The sequence below is a fragment of the Mus caroli genome, unplaced genomic scaffold, assembly GCF_978045245.1.
Source record: "Mus caroli unplaced genomic scaffold, Mus_caroli_1 scaffold_16, whole genome shotgun sequence".
NCBI classification, from domain to species: Eukaryota; Metazoa; Chordata; class Mammalia; order Rodentia; family Muridae; genus Mus; species Mus caroli.
In genome coordinates, this window is record NW_028227271.1 from 31998348 (window position 1) to 32022228 (window position 23881).

At 45.9% G+C, this 23881-nt stretch overlaps 1 protein-coding gene across 1 annotated transcript in view; it reads left to right on the forward strand.

Annotated features, from left to right (window-relative positions):
• The window catches only part of Col22a1 (collagen type XXII alpha 1 chain), a 248560-nt gene that overhangs the window by 43141 nt on the left and 181538 nt on the right, over positions 1–23881 (forward strand). Inside the window, exons 4-9 of the mRNA XM_021183654.2 lie at positions 2081–2155; positions 8805–8916; positions 12622–12745; positions 16099–16374; positions 20326–20406; positions 21530–21646. Coding sequence (XP_021039313.1) covers positions 2081–2155; positions 8805–8916; positions 12622–12745; positions 16099–16374; positions 20326–20406; positions 21530–21646 — 785 coding nt within the window. The remainder of the gene's footprint in view (positions 1–2080; positions 2156–8804; positions 8917–12621; positions 12746–16098; positions 16375–20325; positions 20407–21529; positions 21647–23881) is intronic.

A 23881-nucleotide genomic window follows, 5' to 3' on the forward strand; every position in this document is an offset into this window, starting at 1 on the left:
ACCAAACAAAATCAAACCAAAGAAGGCCTATCAAGTCCACTTTGTGCTGCCCATATATTCTTGGGTATCTAGCCTTCCACTGGAGAGTGGTCTACTTCCCAGAGGATGCCTTCTTAAAGAGAGCTGACTCTTGCTTTCTCAGAAGCTATTAAACTCCAGGAGCATTTCAGCAAGATGTGGGACTTTGTGCCAGTCTCTCCTCTCCGTGCTGGGGATTTGGTCTGGCTTGAACTTGTACAGGTTTTGTGCATGCTGCCATAGCTGTTCTGAGCTCATATAGTCAGCTACCCTCATGTGTCTAGATGTAAACACTGTTTAAATGCAATTGTCTACCACCCCTGGCCCTTAAATTTTTTCTTCTCTTTTGCAATGATCCCTGAATCTTGGGAGGAGGGTGTGTGATTTAGTTTTTCAATGATCCCTGAACCTTGGGAGGAGGGTGTGTGATCTAGGTTTTCCATTTAGGACTGAGGACTTCCCAATGTCATCTCTGTATATTAGCCATTTGAGGGACTCTGTATTAATTGCTCTCTACTACCAAATAGAACAGATGCATTAATCTATTGGAATTATTGTAAGTCATTGGAAGTCTTATTTAATACTATATTCATTTAAGAGAATAATAGTAGTAGGTTTCCCAATAGGGCCTATGACCTGTTTGTTCATAAGTTCCTGGACCACTAGCGTGTCAGGCATGGGGTTCATCTTGTGGAGTGGAATTAAATGCAATCAGAAAGCACTTGATTCCTCCATAAGGTTCATGATGCTATTGTATCTCTGGACATGCCTCACCAACACAGTCATTGTTGTAGCTTACAGGGGCAATAGCTTGACAAGATTTGTCTCCATTTTTTTTTCCTCTGAGAGTATGCATGTCACTTTCCAGCTCTATGAAAGGTAGCCAGTAGCAGTGAGGCTTCCAGTTCAGCACCAGATTGATATCTCCATGTCTTATGACTCAAGAATCTTTAGCAATAGAGTCTTCAAGTTTTGGGGGAGTAAGCAAAGCATTGACATTAGCATGTAATGTTTAGGGCATCTGTGTAACTCCACTGGACAACTCCCAAAGAGACAACCCATTGTGGCACTAGGCTATTTTATCTTTTAGCCTGTAGTATAGAACCTAAACACTGACATTTTTTTTTCTAGCAGGACTCCATTTTAGCTCTATCTGTCTGTCTGTCTATCTATCTATCTATATCTAGATATGTACATATATCTAATATCTATCTACCTATGTATTTACCTATGTATCTATCTGTGTCTATGTATCTATATATGCATCTATCTGTCTGTCTGTCTGTCTATCTATCTATCTATCTATCTATCTATATCTAGATATGTACATATATCTAATATCTATCTACCTATGTATTTACCTATGTATCTATCTATGTGTCTATCTATGTATCTATCTATGCATCTATCTGTCTATCTATCTATCTATCTATCTATCTATCTATCTATCTATCTATCATCTATCTATCTATCTATCTATCTATCTATCTATCTATCTATCTATCTACATAACACACACACACACACACACACGTTTCCATGTGACTTTTTGAAAGTCTTCATTCTTATCCCTCCCTGTATTCCCTCCTCCTTTACCCTTCCATCCTCAATACTAATGCAATCCCTCCTGTTCCATGAATCACCTGTAAGCCTTGATACTATTGATCATTTCTGCATTACTTGCTCCTTTCAGAGGAACTTTTGGGTAGGCTAGCAGGTGCTCCTGTGGCCTGAGTCTCCTGGCACTGTCCTGGTGTCCCTGACCCGCTGATTTTGTGTTGCGAATATTGATTTGCATGGGACTCCCATTGATACATAAAGTTGTTAGCTCAGTGGAGGTGTGGGCAATGCCATGATCATGTCTTGCTGTAGTATGATATCTAGAGTCAATGCTTAACAATGACATACGTGCACAGAAGAGTTAAAGAATAGGAGGTGCCCAGCACCCTCTTTGTCCACCTCTGTACTGTAGGTAGAGTGGGACTTATTGCTCTCATAGTCCACAGGGAAATGTTAGGCATGTTTTCTTATCTGTCTGTTTCCTTTTCCTTTTTTTTTTCAGATGTCCTCTGCCCAAGTGTCCGGGTAGAAGGAGATCGGTTTAAACATACCAATGGAGGAACCAAGGAAATTACAGGTAAGAGAGACTCCAATACACAAGGTTGCTTTCCTGTGAAGCTTACAGGCATAAGGGTAGCCTCTCTGACTCTTCTGTCACCAGTGTCCTGGTGGAATGGTTTGAACCATCCAGGTAGCAATGATTTCCCTCAACAGTGAGGAACTTTATGCAGCGTTCCCTTTGGCAGGATGAGGCTATCTAAAAACATTCATTCCAATGAGTGCAGCAGAAATTGGTGAATAAGCCAGCCAATAATGACAAATATTGAGCGGGTGAATGAATAAGTGGAGGGACTTCAGAGAGGAGGGAGATGGATGGATCAGCATCATAAATGGATGGGAAACTCAGCACATGGGAAAGCAGACATGTGACAGAAGACCAGAGGCAGGGAGAAGCATTCAGAGGCTATTCAAAGGCCATCTCCAACAATGCCAGGAAGAAGGGCCATGGTAGCTGGCAAAGTGTGGAGAGGTGGTGTCTGCATTGCTCTGACTGTATTATGCATTGGTTACTTCTCCTGTGGCCACAAATTCCATTTAGCACTTTGAGTGTGTGGTCTGTTTGTTTCTCCTCTGCTTTTCTCACCAAGATCTGTTCCGTGACACTAGGTCCTTTTCTTCTTCATCCCTCCTCCATCTTCCTTGGGTTCAATCCCAGCTGTGTGCACAGCTCCCTTCCTGGTCAGCCAGCACCTGAGGTTGAGACTAGGTATGATCCAGACATATCCAGTCTGTTCTTTCTATGTGCCCAGTGGACTATAGCAATGCAACATCTATATCTTTGAGCCTGAGGAGTTTTGTAGTAGAGGCTTCTATGCCTGTGTAGGGAAGAACTGATGCTCCTTGAAGCACCTCCCACCATGACAGTGCAGAGCCAGACCAGTGCATGATCCTTGGGGTGACTTGTAGATGCATAGCAGACCCTGGCTCCCAAGGCTTCCATGAAGGATCCAGTGTGACAGAGTGTGACAGTCTGCTGGGTAACTAGCTGCATGCTTTAGTCACCTTTGCACCATCTTGCCCACCCAAGCAACTCCAGTTAAACTTCTGCTACTTTTGGAGTAAGCCACAGCAGACAGAGCCAGCCAATCTGTTCTTGGGTGTATGACAGGCAGTGATTACTCAAGGGTCCTGTCACTGCCACAGTTTCTTTGTCCAACTCACAAGATGAAGGTGACTTTGACTGTTTCCCTTTGATAGCGCAGATGCTTTGTAGTGAGCTTGTTTGTAGCGGAGACGCTCTGCCCAGGGTGGGAAAACACTGCAGAATTTGAATTAGACATTTCCACTTTGTGCCTTGGTGATCCCCAGTGGTGCTCTCAGACAGTTCATTATCCATTTCTACCAGGGGAGTGCGCCTATTCAGTTATATGCAGGGCATCTTCCTTTGAAGTCCCCTTCAAAGCCCATTCTTACCTGGCTGCTTTGTCTACATTTGGCATTGTGAGGCACATGCCTCTAGAACAGCATTTCCCAAGTAATTTATTATTTGATGTGTATGCCCATGATGGGAGCATTTATGATAATGGTGACATTGATAACATCAAGGGCAGCAGCCAGCACCACTTACTGAGAGCCCATGCATTTTCTCCCTTAACTAACATGGCAGGTGAGATGCACATCATACTGGCACAGTTGGGAAATCTGTGTGATGCACAGTGATTACCCTAGGGTTCAGAGGGTAGCTGCTTCTGCATTTTATTCCAAGCCAAGCACTCCAATCTGAAGGTATGGAAACCATCTACTTCCTCTGCAAGCACATGAGCTGTTTGAAATCAGGACCTGTCTCTCTCTGTACATTTGTCTATGTCCTTGGGGTATGGGGTAGTGCCTCTTGCATGTGGAAAGAATTTAATGTATTTTGAATGGATGAATGGATAGATAGATAGATAGATAGATAGATAGATAGATAGATAGATAGATAGATAGACAGATAAAATGAAAGAAAGAAAAGCTTAAAGTTAAGTGAAAAAACGTGAATGAGTGGAAGGAGATTGGATGAATAGACCAAAGATAAAAAGATAGATATGTTGAGAGATGATAAAGGTATGAAGGAGGAAAGGGGGTAATAGGGCAGAAGATGAAGGAACAGATGACTCTAGCACAAGGTGTGTAAGTCACAGGAGTCTGAAGCTTTCCTGACCTGCACACTGAAGAGCATTATGGTTTTGTTTCTTGTCTGTTTCTTGCTGAGGAATTCAGAGGGTGTGATGTGTGTATGCATGCATGTGCATGTGCATGTACTTGGATGTGTTCTGGATCTGGCTCATGTCTGTATGTATGTGGTTATTTATGTGACTGTGCAGAACTTTGAACACATGGCCTTATCTGTGGTATATGAGGAGGAACCATCTGACAATTGCTTTGGGTACTTGGATAGATAAGAAATTCTCTGCTATGAATCCTCTTCCCTCCATTCACAGCCAGTGGAGGCCTGACACCTCCCCTTCCCTCTGTGAGCTCCCAAAGATGAGTCACAGTATAGGATAGGGATCTGGGGAATATCAACACAGACAATAGTTTCCTGTGTGTGCAACTTTGGGTGCACAGATACCCTGCTTTTTCTTCAATGTCATTTAATAAGTACCAGTCTCAAGAAAGTGCCCCAGCTACATTGTGGCTGAAGAGGGAGTTATAGAGAGATTATCCTCCAGTTTGTCAGTGGCATTGTAATTGATAAATTAAAGATGCCTTTTTGGAAAAAACAATGCAGCTCTCAAAGTCCTTGCTTCCAGACATTTTCTTAAATATCTGTCACATTTTAGGGATCATTCAGCCTGGGAAATTGAGGCTAAAGACAGACTAGACAGTGGTGGCACACGCCTTTAATCCCAGCACTTGGGAGGCAGAGGCAGGCGGATTTCTGAGTTCAAGGCCAGCCTGGTCTACAGAATGAGTTCCAGGACGGCCAGGGCTACACAGAGAAACCCTGTCTTGAAAAATTAAAACAAAACAAAACAACTCAAGACAGAAGAGACAAAGATATTGACATTATATTTTAGATCAGCCTACAGCTGGTTATACAGATGGCTGCAGATCAAATTTCTGATTTCGTTTGGATCCCATCTGTACAACAGGAGATCTGAAGAATGTTCTGAGAGGCCCCAGTTCTAATGACTTCTCTGCTAATCCTTTGTCCCTGTAAGTGTTATACATCTCCCCTGCACAGTGGCCTAGGTCTCCCTTTCTGTGGTCAGCTGGATGGTAATGAGGCATCACAATGCCAGAGATGCTTCCAATTAAAGAACTGCTGTTCTATGTCAGGCCACCTGGCCTTAGAGTCAGTTTACCATCCAAGAGCTTTCTGGCTTCCTCTAAGCCGAGCCCTTGAGTTTTTTGTTTGTTTGTTTGTTTGTTTGTTTGTTTGTTGTTGTTGTAGGTAATTCAGTACCCACACTCTGTTGTCACATAGTTAATTGCTTGTTGTTGGAAGTTTATCTCTCTCAATTCTTTGACTTCAGTGGAACCAATAAAGACATTTTTTTTTCCTTTCTCTGTTTTAATTTTCTTTTGAGACAGGGCCTCTTGTATCACACACAAGCTGATCTCAAAGTCAATCTTAGGTAATGATTGGTGCGAGGGAGTACAGTAAAGAAACTGCAGAAGTGCAACTCCATTACGGGGAGGGTTTTATTATGGATAAGAGAGAGAAAACATTGGGAGGCATCAGGAACAGTCTAGCGCAGTGGTGGGCGATAAGGGAGTGAGAGGATACTAGAGAATGTTAGGTTATAAGGAGGATGAGTAGCTGGGGGAGGGAAGCCTATGAACTGGAGCAGCCTGGGAGTTTGGAGAAGAGGTAGGGTGAACAGGGCCAGCATGGGCTTTGAGATGTAGAACAAACACATGCGAAGAGGGGAGTTAAGAACCATGGACTTTGACATGTTGGAAGCTGCCACTTGTATGTGTCAGTGGAGAACCATGTGTCTCCTTTGCCAGAGACGGGGGAAATGGCTCCTTGTAGTGGGCAGATGTCTTGTCTCACAAGTTCCTGAGGAATAGTGTCTTCTATCTAACCACTGGAAATCCTTCTAGAGTCCACCTCGAGCTCAATTTTGGAAATATGGACTGCCTGAGACCTAACAATGGTGGCTTTGAATTTCTGGTTGCTTCCTGGTCCAAAGTTGTGTATTCCAAGGGCAGAGAGTATTATAGCTGTCATCGACCCTGACATTCAAAGCAGTAGTGGAGGCTGAGTAACCAAAGCATTCTGTAGCTTCTGGGTTTCTAATCAAGACCAGGTCCAGGTATGTCTGAAGGCAGACACCCTCTTTCCCTTTAGGCCTCCCCCATTTGGCTCCTTAGTGTCATCTAGGAGCTTTTCTAGAGGTTCAATCCCTTTGCCATAAACCCTAGGGCCTCCAATATACTGGGTAGCATCCTTTCTCTAGGCAGCAGCCCTTGACAAGAGGCAACTCCAGACCATGACTGACATGAACCACTAAGACACTGCTCAGATCACTTTAAGGGCTGGCCCAGGTTATTACCATTCTAATCTATTCTACTTTTCTCTGAGCACAAATAGGTCCTACTAGGTCCCTTGACCTTGTTCCTTCTGGTGTTGGTTTGAGGACCATTCAGAAGCTTCTAGATCAGACCCCATACCCCAACAATCTTTTCCACTGCTAGGTCCCTACAGTGTACTACAGGAACAGGGCCTGTGTGCAAGCCCTGTGGTTGTCATAACCTGTCAAGAGCCTCAGGGTTCCTGGCCCCTTGCCTGTAAGTGTGCTCAGATGGTGGTCCCTGGGGCACCCAGCCAGCTCTTACTCCAAGTTGGTTGGGGAGTATGGCACCCTGACTGCAGAAGGGATTGGCTGCACTCTTAAGAGTTTACCTCCCTCAGTTGTATGCCACAAGCTTTACAGCAGTTCATGGCCTGCCTTGGTCATTTCTTGGAGTCTGGTCCTGCATAGCCAGGATGGTGCTATCTCTGAGGTAGAAGGTTCCTATGTCATGGATTTAAGAGGATAGATGGCTACAGGTTCCCTTCACAGACTCCAGAGGGAACTGTTGGCATCCTCTGAGTGATTACTGGGCTCTGGCTACCTTCAGGAACCTTATGACACCATTGGATTGAAATGTCTTGTTAGCCCAATAAGAAATCATCTCCTTTTTCTAGTTAAGAAAGCAGGCCCAACAGAGTCAGACAGCTTCCACGGAGTCTGTGAGGGGATAGAGAGCTTTGGCTTCATGAAACATTCTGAGAACCTTCCTTCTCCTGGGGTGCATGGGAGTGCTTCTTTCTCCCTTGTCAGCAGACAAGTTTTAGGTTGCATCTTCTGGCATGCTCACTGAGCCTAAGGCTCCTTTGCTGCATGTATACTGGACATTCAAACTTGCTGTTACACAGGAAGTGCAGTGTGCTTAGAAGGTAAGCTGGCCATGAAGAATAATGTTAGAATGAAATTTTTGTTAGTTCTAGGCACTAACAAAACATGAAAGGCAAACAATTTTAAGCTCCACCCAGCTTACAGACATGAAAACTCATATCTAGGGAGAAAGTGAGTCAGCTAAGGTCCCAGCAGACCAGGGCCAGGGAGACCCAACTTTCCATCTCCTTTTGCTAGTCTTGTTCAATGCTTGCTATGGGAAAGGAAGTACTCCTGCTGTCAGTCAGGGATGGGAGTTACTCAGAGCAACTGGCACTTAGTGAGCATTTGGTGTGGTCCTCCAAGCTAAAGTTCAAAGGGAGACATATAGTGTCATGGGCTCCCAAGTCTGAATTCCATCACACTGTCAGCCTCTATCTAGCACAGGCATTGCTCTCTGGAGGTTTGGCCAAGATACCTTGGCTAAAGCATCTTGCTATGAGATGTAGGAAGGATGCACTGGAGGTGTGGTGAGTTTTGCTCAGCAGGTCGCCTATGACTTACTGAATAATGTTCACCCAGGGTCTCATGTTAGGACAGACTCATCTCCTGGGCACCTAAGTCCTCTGAGCAACAGCCAGGAGCATTGCTGGCTCTGTCACAAAATATGCCAGATTCTCATAGATATATGACTGAGACACTTTAAACTTTCACCCTCATACTTACCACCCCCCCAAGTTTAAAGCCCACGGCCATGGGCCATGGACATAATTACTCTACACAGACAGGTGACTCTCATCTCTTAAGGGGAAAACAAAGCAAGCTGAAGTACTCACCTTTCCTTAAGGTAATACTGCAAAGGCACTTTATTTCATCCTCACATTTCTCTCTCTAAAATCATGAGATTTCAAAGCTACAGACCACAGGACCACAGTTCAAGCAAGATCCAAGTAAAAGGCTGCAGGAAGGAAAATCTTAAGTTGTGGGCTCTTCTAAAGGGTCAGCAACCACATTTGAGCTTCTAGAACAGAGGTCCTCCCACAATAGGAGGAATCAGAATACCTGCATTTGTCTTGTACTTGACCATGAACCGGGATGCTCTTAGCTATTACATTCCGGTGTGGCAATGGGTGTCTACATTCCCAAGTGCTTTATCTGGGGGCACTGGACTTGATGCTACATGGCTCATAGCTTGACTGCTCTTGTCTTGCCAATATGTGTTCTTCTATCTAAGTTCCCACCTTTTGTGGGGAGGGTGGGCAGGATAACTGTCTTTGGAGAGAGTGAACTAGCTGTTTCATGTGTTTCTCCTATTCTTCCTCTGCCAAACTCACTCCCAACTTTCTGTTTGCACAGGTTTTGACTTGATGGATTTGTTCAGTGTGAAGGAAATCTTGGGGAAGAGAGAAAACGGAGCCCAGAGTTCCTATGTACGGATGGGTTCCTTCCCTGTGGTGCAGAGAACTGAGTGAGTGGTCCTTTCTCCTTCCATAACCTTTGGATGCCCTGGGAAGCAGGGTGCAGCCAGCCACAGGACATCACTCAGCATTGAGCTGATGGTAGCATACTTCGTGGTGCCTGGTGAAGTCACACTAAGTTGATGCAGTTTAGCTACAGGTCTGGGAGTTAAACTGGTCCTTTGTAATTCCCTGATCATTGCACCAATGATTTTCTAATTATTGTGTGTTTATCCATTTATGGATACAGTTTTCTTTCAGCTCATGAAATGGCAACCATTTTTTTTTTATGTTTATCACCATATAGCATTAGCCGTGGCCTCACATAACAAATGTCTATCTCCTAGAATCATGTATTGGTTTTTGGACAGTGAAGATTCAGTTTCCATGTTAACTGGGGGCCTTGTTTATACTTTACCAAATGCCTCATTTTTTCCTGTCTCCACCTGAGATGAGTATCTCTGCCTTGTGATGTTGAGAAGCACTCCTGGACATTATATTTTCTCCAGTATCTGATCCCACTTCATCTCCAGTGAAGGGCTAAAAGTGCTCCCACACTGAGTACTCTATGCTCACTGGAGACAGACAGATGCTTTGAAAATTAGGATGATCCTGCATTGTGTGATCCCTCCTCCATCTTGTAACTCTTTAATTGCTTTTTAATCTTCTCGCACTCCGAGGACAGAAAGGGTGGACTGGCCTTTAGGATCACTGTTGGAGTCTTATTATTTCACCCAAGCCTCATTTGTTGGGTCCTGTATGTTTAGAAAATTACAAGCATGTCCCTCCTACTACCAGGCCTTTGCTGGTGTCCTTTCCTCTATCCTGGATACCTTCTCTGGTCCTTGTTCCAGTGCTGGGCTGTAGATGATACTCTCTGGGAACCTCCTAAGTCAGGCCTTGCTTTCTTCTACTCTCTCACTCTTGCACTGAGCATAGTGAACTTGAGGCAAGTGAGTTAAACTGCACAATTGCTTTTTTTGTAGACAATTTTTGTTGCTTAGTTAGAAGTGTTACGAGAGGCGCAAGCCTTAGTCTCTTCCAGTGTCTCATCACAGTGAGAGAAGTCAGATTTAGCTCTCCATGGAGGCTGGAGTACAGCATTGAGTTCACTGAGTATCCTTTGGGCCGACTCTACTTCAGACTGTGGTAGCACCTCACCCATGGCTCGGAACCCATGAGAGTAAAGGAGAATGAGGGGCCTGACTCCCTGTCTGAGCTCCATCTTTTCACCTGTGGAACAGGGGCTGCACTCTGACCTCCCAGATACTGAACATGCTCTTCTGCAGTGGTGCACAGATGCTTGGGGAGTTGTGTGTCACCTGGTCCTAGGCTCATTTAGGGGGAAATGTGAGGATGGTCAGACTCTATACTATACTGTTACTTCATTCCCCTCCTTAGGAATTCACCAGCCACACTGCTTAGAAACAGAAAAGCACCACATATAATTTCACCACAGAATAACATTCAATAAAGAACAGAAGGGAGAGAGTTACATAAATGTAGCAGATGCCTCATAGACCAGAGATGTCTTGTTCTCCTGGGACACCTGCCATTCATCAAAGCGTCTTTAAGTTTGTTTGGGTACACGCACTTGAGATAATCCAAAATTATAAGAAAGTGTATTCAGAAAGAAAACAATCGAGAGGTTCATGAAGGAAGTAAGTAGTAAGGGAAAAGTGTCTTGGGTGGGGATGCCCTGTCTCTTCCTACATGCATGGTGATTAAAGGAGTTTCTAACTCCTGAGGGAAGCCTAGGTTCAGAAGGTGATGGGTAACTTTCCTCCTGTCTGTATATGATCCTCATGATGTCCTGCCTTAGAGGATGATATTGAACAACTGCATCTCCTCTGCTTAGATACATAAGTGGAGAGTCAGTGAGGACCGGTCTTAGCTTTTAAGTTTTTAGCTACATAAAGGATCCCTGAGGATCTGCAAATCGAAGAAGCAGGAACCCAGATGCTGCCCCACTTCTCTTCCTGACTGTCTGGCCAGACAGCCTCCTTCTCCTCCAGCAGCAAAACCATTGCTATGTGTGTTTTCAGAGGTAGTCTTCCATCCCCAGGGTAGACTGTGGCTTCCTCCTGGCCAGATTCTGCAGAATGAGAGAACAGTTGGCTGGTGGTTAAGAGAAAAGCTATGGAGAGACCAGACCCTCAGGTGGGAACTCTATCTGCCACATCCCTTGAGTTAACCCTAAAGAGTCCAGGTTCCCTGATTTATAATGCAAAGATCAAAACATATCCTTCAGAAATTCTTTCCAGGATGGAATGGGATGGAAGCTCATGTCCTCATTATACCATGTCCTGCAACATACTCATTTTAAAATTAAGAATTAGATTAATGTCTTGGGAAATATGTATGTGATTTATTGAAAAAATGCAAAAAAATGGGTTAAACTTTGTTTTGATAGTATGGAAATCCTAGCTAGGACACTGGTGTTGTCACGGTCATCCAGAGGGAGGGGAGGGATGTTACTTGGTCTTCTCCATGGCCATGGGAAACAAGCCCCTCAGTGTCCTCTGAGAAAATTAGCCTAGCATGGAAAAAGAAAGGCTTTTACATGAAAACAGCATTTGACAGCTTTCATGATTCTTTATTCTTAGCACCTGTAGGATGCCTATCATACTGGTGACCTTGTGGTAGGTGCTAAGGGACAGGGATTTGTCACTAGTATCCCCACATAGGCAGAGAACAGGTGCTTTGAATTGAGATGATGGTGAGAGATGAATGAGCTCTGAAAGAGTAAGTTACCCTTTTTGCAGAACTCTGTTGGAAAAGACAGAGATGGGGAGAAAGAAGGAAAGAAAATTGTTTTGAAGGGCTGAACTGAGGCTCGGGAGGAAGCTCAGGTGTCTCTGTTCATGACATTGGTGGAGATGGAAGAACAGGTGGTCCAAGGATGCTATGGGCAGGCACAAAGTGATTGGCTCTGGGATCTCCATAGTAACTGAATTTGGAAGAGAATGGACAGTTTATAGAGTCCCTGGAGTAGAGGCCACCTCTAGGAGAGAGCTGCCCTGTAATGGTGGTTGAGGGACTAGCAGAGAGAAGAGGATGACCAATGTCTTGCTGACTATCCTGCATGGTATGCATGGTTCCTAAGTGGCTGAAGTTTCTGAAAGAGCTGGTCGGAGACTGGATGTCTAAGGCCAGGTCTGCATTGATGGTGTCTTCTCATGGTAATACCACCTGGTAGAAATGCTAAACAACATGGAGGGGGTTCTCTTAACAAAGGGTTCCAGTCTCATTACCTAATGACTGACCTTTTACTATCTAGGCATTAGGATTTTAGCACGTGGATTTTGTGAAGACATACACTGAAGCCATAACAACTTGTTATAGGAACACAGGTATAATAAACACAAGAGCAGAACAGAAGAGGTGAAGCTGGAAGTGTCCACGGCAATCATTCCTGGGGGAGGGTCATTCAGCACTTATTGACCATCAGTTATTGGAAAGGTGGGGAGACAGTAGGTAAGCACTGAGAGTGGAGGCAAAGGCAGTGAAAGGGCCACAGTGCTGGTCAATAGAAGGCCTCACTAAGACACTGCTTTAGTAAGAGGCATCAGTATAGCTTGGGGGAGAGTGTTGCAGGCATCCTTAGGGGTCACACTGCCAGGACTTAGTGACTGAGAAGATATGAAAGATTTCAGTGCCAGCTCTCTAGTGCATTTACATTAATGCTGGCACTGTCTGCTTCTCTTTGTTTTCAGAGATGTGTTTCCCCAAGGTCTTCCTGATGAGTATGCCTTTGTCACAACTTTCCGGTTCCGGAAAACATCACGGAAAGAAGATTGGTACATCTGGCAAGTCATTGACCAGTATGGCATCCCACAGGTATAGGCGTCAGTGCTGCCTGGCTCAAGGACAAGTTCTGTGTCCTTCTGCCAGGAAACAAACTTGATCACTGTGTTTCCTGCAAGATGCTCAGTTCTGAGCCTAGACAGAAGTGGGGTCCAGTGTGTGGAGCCCTAAGGAACCCATAGGTCTAGCTCCTTTTCTTTCCCTGGTTAGACCTTCTAAGGTTTGATATCCAGTTACTATTCTCTGAGACTTTCTGTCTAACCAAAGAAATAAACACGTACTTTGCTGCCTATGGTGCCTTCTCTATTGGTGACCTCATAACGTATCGGAAGAAACTCCTCAGTGTCAGGTGGTAGGGACTGCCCATTAGTCTTAGCTTCCTCAGCTTGAAAGTGGGAAATGAGAGTACTTATCATGAACAGTTGGTGAACGAATCAGGTGTTAATAAAAGCATGCTTGCATAGCACCAAGCACAGTCTAATATATAGTAAAAACTGTCATGGGTAGATCTCTTGTATAAAAGAAGATTGTCTTCAGTTCACTCACATGTGCAATTCCAAACCCTCATTTTTATCCACCTGTAGAGTATTGGCTTTCAGTTCCACAGTCCCTCATCAGCACCAAGTCCAGCAAGGAGGGATGGATCTCAAAGCCAACGTCATCAACACAAGACATCATTGAGAGGAAAGCAGCACTGCCCTCCACTCTTGAGCAGGCCAAAACCCACCTGTTCTCAGACACAAAGGCCTGATCTCTGAACCCTGTCTTCTCATTGGAAATGTGAATGGGTAGACCTTCTCACTTTTAGCTGAGAGAAACTCCCTTGGTTTTCATATGGGGTTGAAACAAAACAAAGTTTTCTAAGTAAGCGGCCTTCAACAACCACGGACAGTTGTCTGAGACAACCAGCACCATCTACCTCTTCCCATCTCTTGGCCTACCTCTTTCTAAGCCTCTCTCTCCCATCCTGCCTATCTTCCTTTCCCCTTCACTTCATATCATAAGTAAAGGAGATGATGCAACCAAGATGCTAAGAACATTGTGAGGAGATGTGGAGAATGCCAAGGGCATTCGGCTGCTAATTTTATTCTATTTTAACAGAATAGAATATTCTGTTATAGTTGAGTAAAATAAGATAGAATAGCAGAATAGAATAGAAAAACAGAATGAATAAAATAGAATAGAACAGAATATAGAATATAATAGAACAGAACAGAATAGAATGTAGAATAGACTGGACTTGACATTGTTCTTCACTCTTTACAAACACAAAACTGCTCTTAGTATGGTTCGGACGCTTCAAAATTCTTAATGCACTGCATCCCCTGCATTGTGCTGCAAATAGGCTGGTTTTACTATTCTCATCTCAGGGAAAGAAAGAGCCATAGAGAGGCTCAGGAATTGACCTGAGTTTGCACAGATAATAAGAGCAGAAGTTGAGACTTGAACCAAAGTAGTTAAGGCCCAAGTCTGTGCCTTTGTTCTAAGCCTGTCTGAGTCTGATAGTCCTGTTGAATAACTCACCCATAGCATCTGCAGTCACACGGAGATACAAACTCATTTTCAGTGCTGACCATGGAGGGATAGAGTTTCCTATGTGTGGGAGACTGAAAGCATTGACAGGCTTCTGTCGGCTCTGGGTTCCTTTCTGCTGCCAATGCCTGTTAACTATAGATTTGCTTTTCCAATTCCTCTGGTCTGGCAGGGTAGGACTGGGCACCTGCCATGACATTCTTGTCTGGTGAGCCCACACCACCTCCACAGTCTGGGTCTTTTCTTTCATGGCATTTGCAGAGCTTTGTACTCTCTGTCTGCCATGACTGCTGCCCCCTCCCTCTGGATTGAACAAAGTTTAGATATATCTTGGAAATAGAGCTATCACCACTTGCTGAGAGATGAAGTGGACTCCAGGAAGTTACCCAGCTAGTGTTGCTGGACACACTTCTTGGGCCTATGTTGCTTCCTTTTGTGCTAGAGACAGAAACATCAGAGGGAAATCCAAGCCTTCGGGGATCTCCAAAGATTGTTAGGGCCAGGATTCAGGTCTGTGAGCCTACCCTGAAGAAAGAGAGGACTGTGTTCAATCATGGAACACTTACACCAGATGAGCTATGTTAGGTGATTAGAAAGGAGACCCTTGTTTTCGGCTATTTATGATACCTGTAGTACATATGCATGTGAACCAGTTAAAAATCTGAGGTACCCTTTGGTTGTGTAGAAGGGAGGTTGAGCCTGAAGCAGAACTTAGAAGACCAGGGCTGTGCTGTGAATATTCTTTATCAGAGCAATAGGAAACAAACCAGGACCACTAGAAAAGACTGCAGTTTCTGGGATCTTACCTGCTTAAGTTATTGTAATTAAGATTTAGACCAGAGCCTGGCATATAAGTACTATGTAAAATGCGTACATGTATACTTACATATTGAACCCTTAGCAAGCCTGTGGTGTACGTGCCACTATCAATACCATCTTACAAATGAAAATAACAGTGCAGAGAAGTTGAATAACCTGTCTGAGGTCACAAAGTGTTAAAATGAACTCCTGGTTTCGGATGATCAGGCACTATTTATGTACTGAACTAAAACAACAACAACAACAACAACAACAAACATGATGAAGTGGATAGAGTTACTTGTGGGGATGTGGCAGAAAAGAAAGGGGAGCCAGCAAGGATTTGCTAAGGCAAATCTGGATTAGTAAACTCAGAAGAATGCAGGCAGGGGGCTCTCAGGGCAGGTGAAGACTACCCTTAGTTAATGCCCTGTGTTCATGCATTGTCCGTGTCTGAACCCATTCACTGTTGCATTCCTGGTACCTGGCCTCCCTGTCACACAGTGTGTTCATTCTGGAGGGGAGAAAGAAGAGAAAGCATGACTGAAAACGTGACTATTCATCCCTCCAAAAGCAAACAAAAGTGACCATCCTTGCAGTGGTAGCCTATTGGGCAGCCACAGGTCACTATGAAAATCGTAAATGCACTTTAAAACGTTATGAGATAATTTTGTGTGGGGTTTGTTTGTTTTGTTTGTGCAGTTCTTGAACATGAACGTTGAAGGTGACACTATATTCTGGAGAAGCCAAACAGTTAGACAACCCTGTGTGCTGATTCTGTGCCAGAAAATTGCAAAGGGTTGAGTGTGCAGGCAGGAGTGACTGGGATAGCCAAGGCCAACAAGAGGCTTCATTCTCTTAGAGCTTCAGTTGAGTCCTCTAGATGAGAGACAGGAGAGGTTGCCCATCTGCCTGCAGACTGGCACCTGGCATTTATATTGCATAGGGCTCAGGACTGACTCTGCCCCTCCCCACTTCTGCCTATGCTTTGCCCCAGGATGCTCAGGGCACATCATGTGTAGATGTTCAAGGATTCTCCGCGTCTGTCTCCTTAGGTCTCTATCCGGCTGGATGGTGAGAACAAGGCAGTTGAGTACAACGCTGTGGGTGCCATGAAGGATGCTGTCCGGGTGGTCTTCCGAGGCCCCCGAGTTGATGACCTCTTTGACCGTGACTGGCACAAGATGGCTCTAAGCATCCAGGCCCAGAATGTGTCCCTCTACATTGACTGTGTGCTGGTTCAGACGCTGCCTATTGAGGAGAGGGAGAATATCGACATCCAGGGCAAGACTGTGATTGGCAAACGTCTCTATGACAGCGTGCCCATTGATGTGAGTACCTGAGAGGCTCTTAACGTTAGTGCCAGGGCTACCAGAGGGGACCTCAGACTCTAGGTGCCTCAGTGTCCCCCACATCTGTAGTTCTAATTTATTATCTATTTATGAATCATCACCTGGACTTTCTGAGGAGAGACGACTCTTACTCAGAAAGGAGCATGCTGGAGTCCAAATTTCCCATTCATTCACTCATCCCTTCATTCACTCACTCATTCACCCATTGAGCTATTTGTTGTGTATACATTGAGATTCTTTGGTTTACTAGGCTCTCTGCTGGACATTGGTGATATTGGTACCTACAAGGGAGCACAAGATTGACATGCAAACACCAGTTCTCTTTAAAATAAAGAGCCTGAACATCATTGAATTTGGGTGTGATGAGGGCTCCTTGGGTGTCAAGAGACAACCATACTTTGACAAGTACAGTCAAATACCCATACACCCAATACACATAAATACACAGAAGCACAAATCATAGTCAAGCGGTACCATACCATCCTGGAGTGGGAGAACATGGAGAGGGCTTGCAAGTATAAATCCTGTATTCTTTCCATAGCAACCTGGTCCTTCCAGGCCATATCGGAAGCAGCAGCAGCAGAATTAGAGGAGCCATTTGGTGCTTACTGTATGTTGGAGACAGTGCAAGCTCTACCATGATAGATGCTACTTCTCTGACTTCTGTATAGGCGTTGCCTGTCTGATAGATGAATCTGAATAGGAAAAAAAAAAGATATGTGAATTTAACAAACCCAGGATTTCTATGGAAGGAAGACTCATTGAGATCATTCGGTGTGGTTAGGTAAATGCCACAGTAGACATTGACATTGTGTATTATGGAACCTTATGTCTGGGTGCCCAAACTAAGCAAGGCATGGTAGCTGTGAGGGTGGGGGGGATTGAGAGAGAATGTGGGTAGCTTCCAAAAGGAGGTTCATTTATACATACAGGATAAAGGCCTATATGCCTATTTTCGAGCAGCAGTGCCAGAGGGTAGATGTGTGAAGCACAGGTAGAAGAGATAGGGAGGATACAAGGCCAAAGCTTACTGCAGATATCCTAGAAGTCAGCCCACAGGTGACACCTGGACAAAAAAGCTAAAGTAGGCAAGTTCTGTACCTGCGGAATCTCTGCTTGTTAGAGAGAGGGGCACAGGGTGAGGTGAAAGAGGGTGCTTGGTAAGGGGGGATCCTGAGAGCCCAGAGCCCAGCTGGGAAAAGAGAGGCAAGGCAGGAATCTTAGCTTGAGCCAGTGTTCAGGGTCAGCACGTGGGTGTGGGGCTAGAATACAGTGGGATTTTGGAGAGTTAACTTCTGAGCTAGTGAGTTTGTCGTTACTCAGACCCATGGGGGGAATAGAGAGAGGGGATTGCTCCTAGGTGTAGAACCTGGGTTCTGAGGCTTGTGTCTGCTGGAGACCCCTGAGACTCTGAGACTTTCCTCTGTTCCTTTCGAGGGACTCTAGGCTTCTCCTTCCAGTTACTGCTTATTTCTCTCAGGCCTCTGCCTCCCTCCAGATTCTCAGGAGAGGTTTCCATGGACTATGGAACCCAGGGATTCACTCTAACACGCATCTTGCCTTTTGGTCAGTTCCCATTGGTCCTACCTTTGGATTATCTGCCAAAGTGGCGCTCAGAAGTGCAAATGACAGGGATCAGACTCCTGAATATTATCAGGATGTTCCTTTCCCTGCTGTAAGACAAGCCAATCAATCTTAGATGTATAGCCACGATCTAGTTTTTAAGTAAAGAACTAGAGAGGGCCTTGTGCTCTAGTGTGGGGCAGTGTTTGTTGACCCTTCACTCTGGTTTGTGCAACCATTGCAGGCACAGGTGGCAGCCCTTGTATGGTCACAGTGAACTCTGAACTCCTCACTCTGTGGCAACATCATGGTGCTGTGTGATATCACTTAGTGCCACTTAGGAGGTAAAGCCAGGCACAGAGATGGAAGGACATGCTCCGATTTGTAAATTCACAAGGGGGGGGGCAGTGATCAGTGTCTCTTTCAACTCAGTTGATTGTCATTTGTTCTGAGGTAGCAGGTCTGGGTCCTACCCTGACTCTTGAATTTGGTCATCATAGTTAGCTACGAAGTGTCCCTGTGGGAACTTTAACTGGTTCCTTAAGCGAGGAGGGGCCACCTCTCATTTCCCTCCTTTTCATTTATTAGTGAGAAGGGTTTTCTTTGGTATCTAATGTCAAGAAGTCTTGGGCCTCTGACAGACTTCCGTAGCTCAGATGGAGAGTCAGCATATTTTATATCCTTCCAATTGCATGGGCAAAGATACTTATGGCTGTATGGTTTGGGGCCTTAGATACAGTGGGAAGAGGCCTCGGCCTATCTAGGCTTGATGTGGGACAAGCATTGTGCCCTCTGAGCCCCTCAGTCCCCTCTATAGCTTTGTGACAACCTCTCATTGAAGGGCAGATGAAGGATCAGAGACTTGAGATGACTTCATGATAGTTGAGTTAATCTGAACCTCAGATGCAGCCTGGTGGGCCCTGGCTCATGCTCTCAACCATCTATAACCTGATTCCACACCTAAGCTAACAACGGACCGTTGGATGAGCATATGCATGTAGGATATGGTGGGAGGCTTGGAACTGTGAGTGGACGCTGGAGATAGTTGAGCCCACGGCTGCTGTAGACTGAATTTAAGCATAGCTCTGAGACAGGAATAGGAACCAGGATAGAATGGGTGGAAATTCTGGGGCTTAGGAAGACAGTGGGCAGAAAGGGTTAAGGTGCCTGGAGTAACAGGATCAAAGGCAGTGGTGGAATTGGGGGTGGGGGGGGGCGCTCGGAACTTAAGCTCTATATAGCCTTGTCTGGTGGCCAAGTTGTAGTCAGTGAGTTACAGCTAATGTAGAAAGCAGGCTATCACCTGAAGACCGGCCTTGCTCAAAATCGAAAATCTGCATTCTGTCAGTTTCTTCCGGTTTGAATTGTTGTCTCTACAGGAAATGAAACAGACATGAGTAGATCTGCTCTTTTCCTGCTGAAGAGAGTCAAAGGTCACGAGGGGATGTGCCTTCAGTAGCACATGGTAGAAGCAGAGGGTTGAAGTCACGCAGACCCCCTAGCCTCACACAGGCGGAGCCCCTCCCTTACCAGTTCTTGCTAAAGGTTCTTTCAGCTGTTCATCACATGCCTGGGCCACATCTTTCTTGTGACTGGAGCTGTTCCAGAGCTGAGTACAAGGGAACAGAACCTCATCCCACAGTTCCTACAGAGATTTTATTGTTTTAGAGGAAAGGGGTTTTGGAGAAGGAAGGACATGCATAGTGCTGTTGCAAGCCAGGTACTGTGTGGAGGATGGACAGGGTGAGTGGGAACGGTGAGCCTGAGCCTGGACAGCAAAAGGATGGTGGAAGCTGAGAGCAGCCTGCCTGTCAGGAGTGGGAGGAGGGGTCTTCCTGGGCAGTGGGGCTGTGAAGGCAGAGTGCATGGGAAAGAGTGTGTACTACTTGGAGAGGCCCAGGTCAGAGCTGGCAAAAAACAAATGAACAAACAAACAAACAAAACAAAACGTGGGGAGCTGTGCAATGGGAACCTGGGCAGCAGTTTGCTGAGTTTTATTTACTGTGTGACATCCTCAGCTAGAGCTCAAAGCAGTGGTTCTGCAGGCCACTCTCAGACTAGAAGAGTCTGTGGCCCCAGAAAGCAGACAGATTCCAGGCCTGTGGTCACTTTACAGCTTGCTGCCAGGTACATAGGCTATAGTGCCGAGAAGTGGGGCCAGGGGGCTAGGCTAAGGCCATAATTCAGGTACAATGAAAACATGCAAGAGCAGGTTTCTCTGCATGGCAATTGGGTACACAGGCCATGCAAAGCCTCCTGCGCAGCCCAGCAGTGCAGCACAGGCTTGGAAGGATCCTAAGAGCACATGGGCAGTCCGATACCATGGAGGTTCCAGCTCTTTTTTTCTCTCCTTACCCTGCTTTCCAGTTTGACCTGCAGCGGATTGTGATTTACTGTGACTCGAGACATGCAGAACTGGAGACTTGCTGTGACATCCCGTTGGGTCCGGTGAGCAGACATGCAGAGTGGGCTGGAGATGGGTATGGCATATGGGGTGTGAAGTGTTCAGGGTTTGGGAATTAGCGACTGGGCCCAGGGTAGCATTGGGCCTTCAGTGTGTTTGTGTGGATTCTGAATTCATGTATTACTTCTAACCATTTATGCCATGTGAGCTGGGAGAAACCACAGGGTATCAGTCAGGGTGACCCCAAAACTTTCAGCCAAGTGTTATGACCTAGCTTTGGGGACGCCTGGAAGGTAGAGATTGGAGGGTGCTCTGAGGATGTCACAGTGGATTGATGCACTCAGTGCTCAGAAGACGGGAAACTACCATGCTTTGGGATAGGCAGTAAGATGGAGTAGTGAGGATGCTAAAGGCCCCAGAACCGAGAGTTGGACCCACCAGGCCTTTGCCTGTAAGGTTTGCTCCCCTCTGACCTCATCACCCACATTTTCAAAATTCCACCTCCTCCCTGTTTCTCTATCAAATCCTAGTTCCAAGATATGCTTGAAAGATGAGATGGGAATGGAGCCTGCTTCCCATGGTTCAAGGATGAGCTCCATGTTCAGTGCCTGGCAGTCCAGGCTTGGGGGCACAGTAAGAGCTCCGATATTGTGCTTTTTGTTCTGCATTCCTATAGTATGCAGGGGCTGGGGATATAGGTGTCTGGATAAGGATGTGGAGAGAGAGAGAGGAGAAGGAAGGAAAGAAAGAGGCCATAGAAGCTGAGGGGATATAGGGAGGGTGGGAAGAGGAGGGTAGGGATGGGAGCCTGTGGGTGTGAACCTGTAAGATGGAGGATTCCCTAGGTTATCTCATACATTCTGACTCAGAAGCTGATAAGGCAAACACCTTTGTCTCCATCCTTTATGGTGAACCCCAAGGCCAACGTAGCTAAGTGGTTCCTCCAGGTTGATGAGCTGGCCAGTGTCTAGAGCTTGGCTGCGTAGCCTATCCACGGTGAGGCCTTAAGAGACCCACAGGCCTGCTGTCAGGTGTGTCCTGTTAACTCCTATGTTCTCGGAAGCTTCTAGGTTTTCTTTCCCTGCCCAGTTCCTTCAATAGTCCTGGAGATCACGATCCTCTCACCAGGGGACAGGCAGATCCTGACTCTTTGATCTTTCCTTCCAGTGTCAGGTGACTGTGGTGACAGAGCCGCCACCTGCGCCTCCACAGCTGCCCACCCCTGGGAGCGAACAGATCGGGTTCTTGAAGACCATCAACTGCTCATGCCCAGCTGGAGAAAAGGTAGTCCACCTTAAGTTCTATAGTCTGCCCTCAGTTCCTAGCCTTCAGTCTCTGTGCTGAGTGCAGCAGACAAGGTCGGCTGGCAGGACCACTCTGACAGTGAGGAAAAGTGGGAGCCTCCCATCACACCTGGTTTACCAGACCAGGATGGCGCCAGGCTCGCTGTGGCTTTCAGGACCCCATTGTGTTCCTTGGAATGTCTGTTTCTCACTTTTGCGCACAATGGGAAGGGAGATTCTCAGGCTTAGATGTAATTAATGCTTTCCTGCAGCTAACAATCTGTTACTGGGCTCTCTCTAGGCCATCCCTATTTTTGTTGTTTCCTTTGCTTAGCCATACTCCCTAATCTGAATGTGTGTCATTATGTGTGTGGGGTGGGTGTAAATGTTTATGAATAAAGGTTTGGGCATCATTTTGAGTTTTAGAAAGTGCTTCGTGCTGGTGAAAATCATACCTCTATTCCACTGGACACATTTAAGTTCTTGGCTTGAACCCAAGGCTTTCATTTGCTTTTTCTCTATAGACCTTTCACACACACACACACACACACACACACACACACACACACACTTATGAGGTTGGTAAGGAAAGGAGCAGAAATGTGTCTTAGTCTAACATATGTGTCTGCCCCATCTGCATGGTGCCAGCACACTCGAAGGACTATGACACTTTTCCCAGTACTAGTGACACTCAGACCCAAGTGAATGAGAGATGAGATAACTGGATCAGACACTTTGGATATCTGAGCAGTAGTAAGACATCTCGTTCCCTTTCCTCTCCACCCCTACCCCCCCACCTCCCCCACCCTGCCTCACCCATTATATTCACATGTTTCATTCATTCTTCTTCTGTGCAGAGAGCCAGGCTCTTGGGAAGGCATAGTCACTGAGGAACTTCTAGTCAAGTGAGGTTGCCATAGAACTGGTTCAACTTGCCAAATCCCAATTACACTCTGAACTTGGAATTCTTTTCAGGCGGTAGGTGCCATTAGGATGCTCCATGCCCCGTGCCTATGTTAGAGAAGAAGCAGTCAGAAAAAAAGAGTTGGGCCGGGCAATGGTGACGCACGCCTTTAATCCCAGAACTCGGGAGGCAGAGGCAGGCCGATTTCTGAGTTTGAGGCCAGCCTGGTCTACAAGTGAGTTCCAGGACAGCCAGGGCTATACAGAGAAACCCTGTCTTGAAAAACCAAAAAAAAAAAAAAAAAAAAAAAGAGTTGGGATCAGCACACTCAGGCTAGGCAGCTGCTCTTTGAGCTGCAGATTCAGGCTCACCGTGCACAGATCCATTCCACGTGCCAGTGAAGTCTCAAGCAGCTGTCTAGATCCACATCCTCCTGAATCATCCTTCAGTTAGAGCTCCTGTGGGAAAGGGTGTGGGGAGGCTTTGCTCTTCTGCTGCTGTATACAGAGAGAAGATGCAACCAAACCCACCCTCCCCAGTCAGAGGCTTCCTCCTGGATCCTGGTGGGTCCCATGTGGTCACTGCTTCTCATCCCCAGAGGCATCCCCTGTAGGCTACTCTTCTTCCCACTGTCTAACTCATGAGTGCCTGGCTCTCCACTGTTCTTCTTGGCATGGTTTAAGGATCCCTGTCCACTCCTTCCATTCCTGAGTGACCCATGACACACCCATAGTGCTCCTAATCTCATGTCGCAGTCTCCCTCTTAGTGCCCACATCAGATAAAAAAACTGCTGGTTTCCTGCACGGGCCATCATATCTCTCACCTTTGGCCATATGAAGCTATTGTACTTCCTGCCTGAGACATTTTTCTCTTTCCTTGAGCAGCTTTCCCTAGGTGGCATCTGCTCTTCGTCTACAGCACAAGCAGTGAGCAAGTCTTTGCTAAGCATGATGTTGTCTGTGATGTCCCTCTGTGTTTCCTTTCTTCCCTTGCCATTCACCCCCTCCCCATTCAATGACTATCCAGAACCTTCTTTTCTAAGTCCATTTTCTCCCCTAAGGCTTCGATGTACTGCAACCATGGCCGCACTGGACTGATAATATTTCCTTGATTTTTCTTTTATACAGTCCTAAGTTCCGGTTGATAGAGATTGAATATTGTCCCTGTCTTGGCAACTACTGTGCATCTTGACACTGGGGAGGGGGCTATTGTATAGTGCTTGAATTGATGGATAAATCGTCTGAAAAGGCAGATGGCTAGTAAGGTAGACAGATGGGAGTGATGGGCAAAGGCACACATCCTCACATTCCCTTCGCAGAATGAGGCTCTAC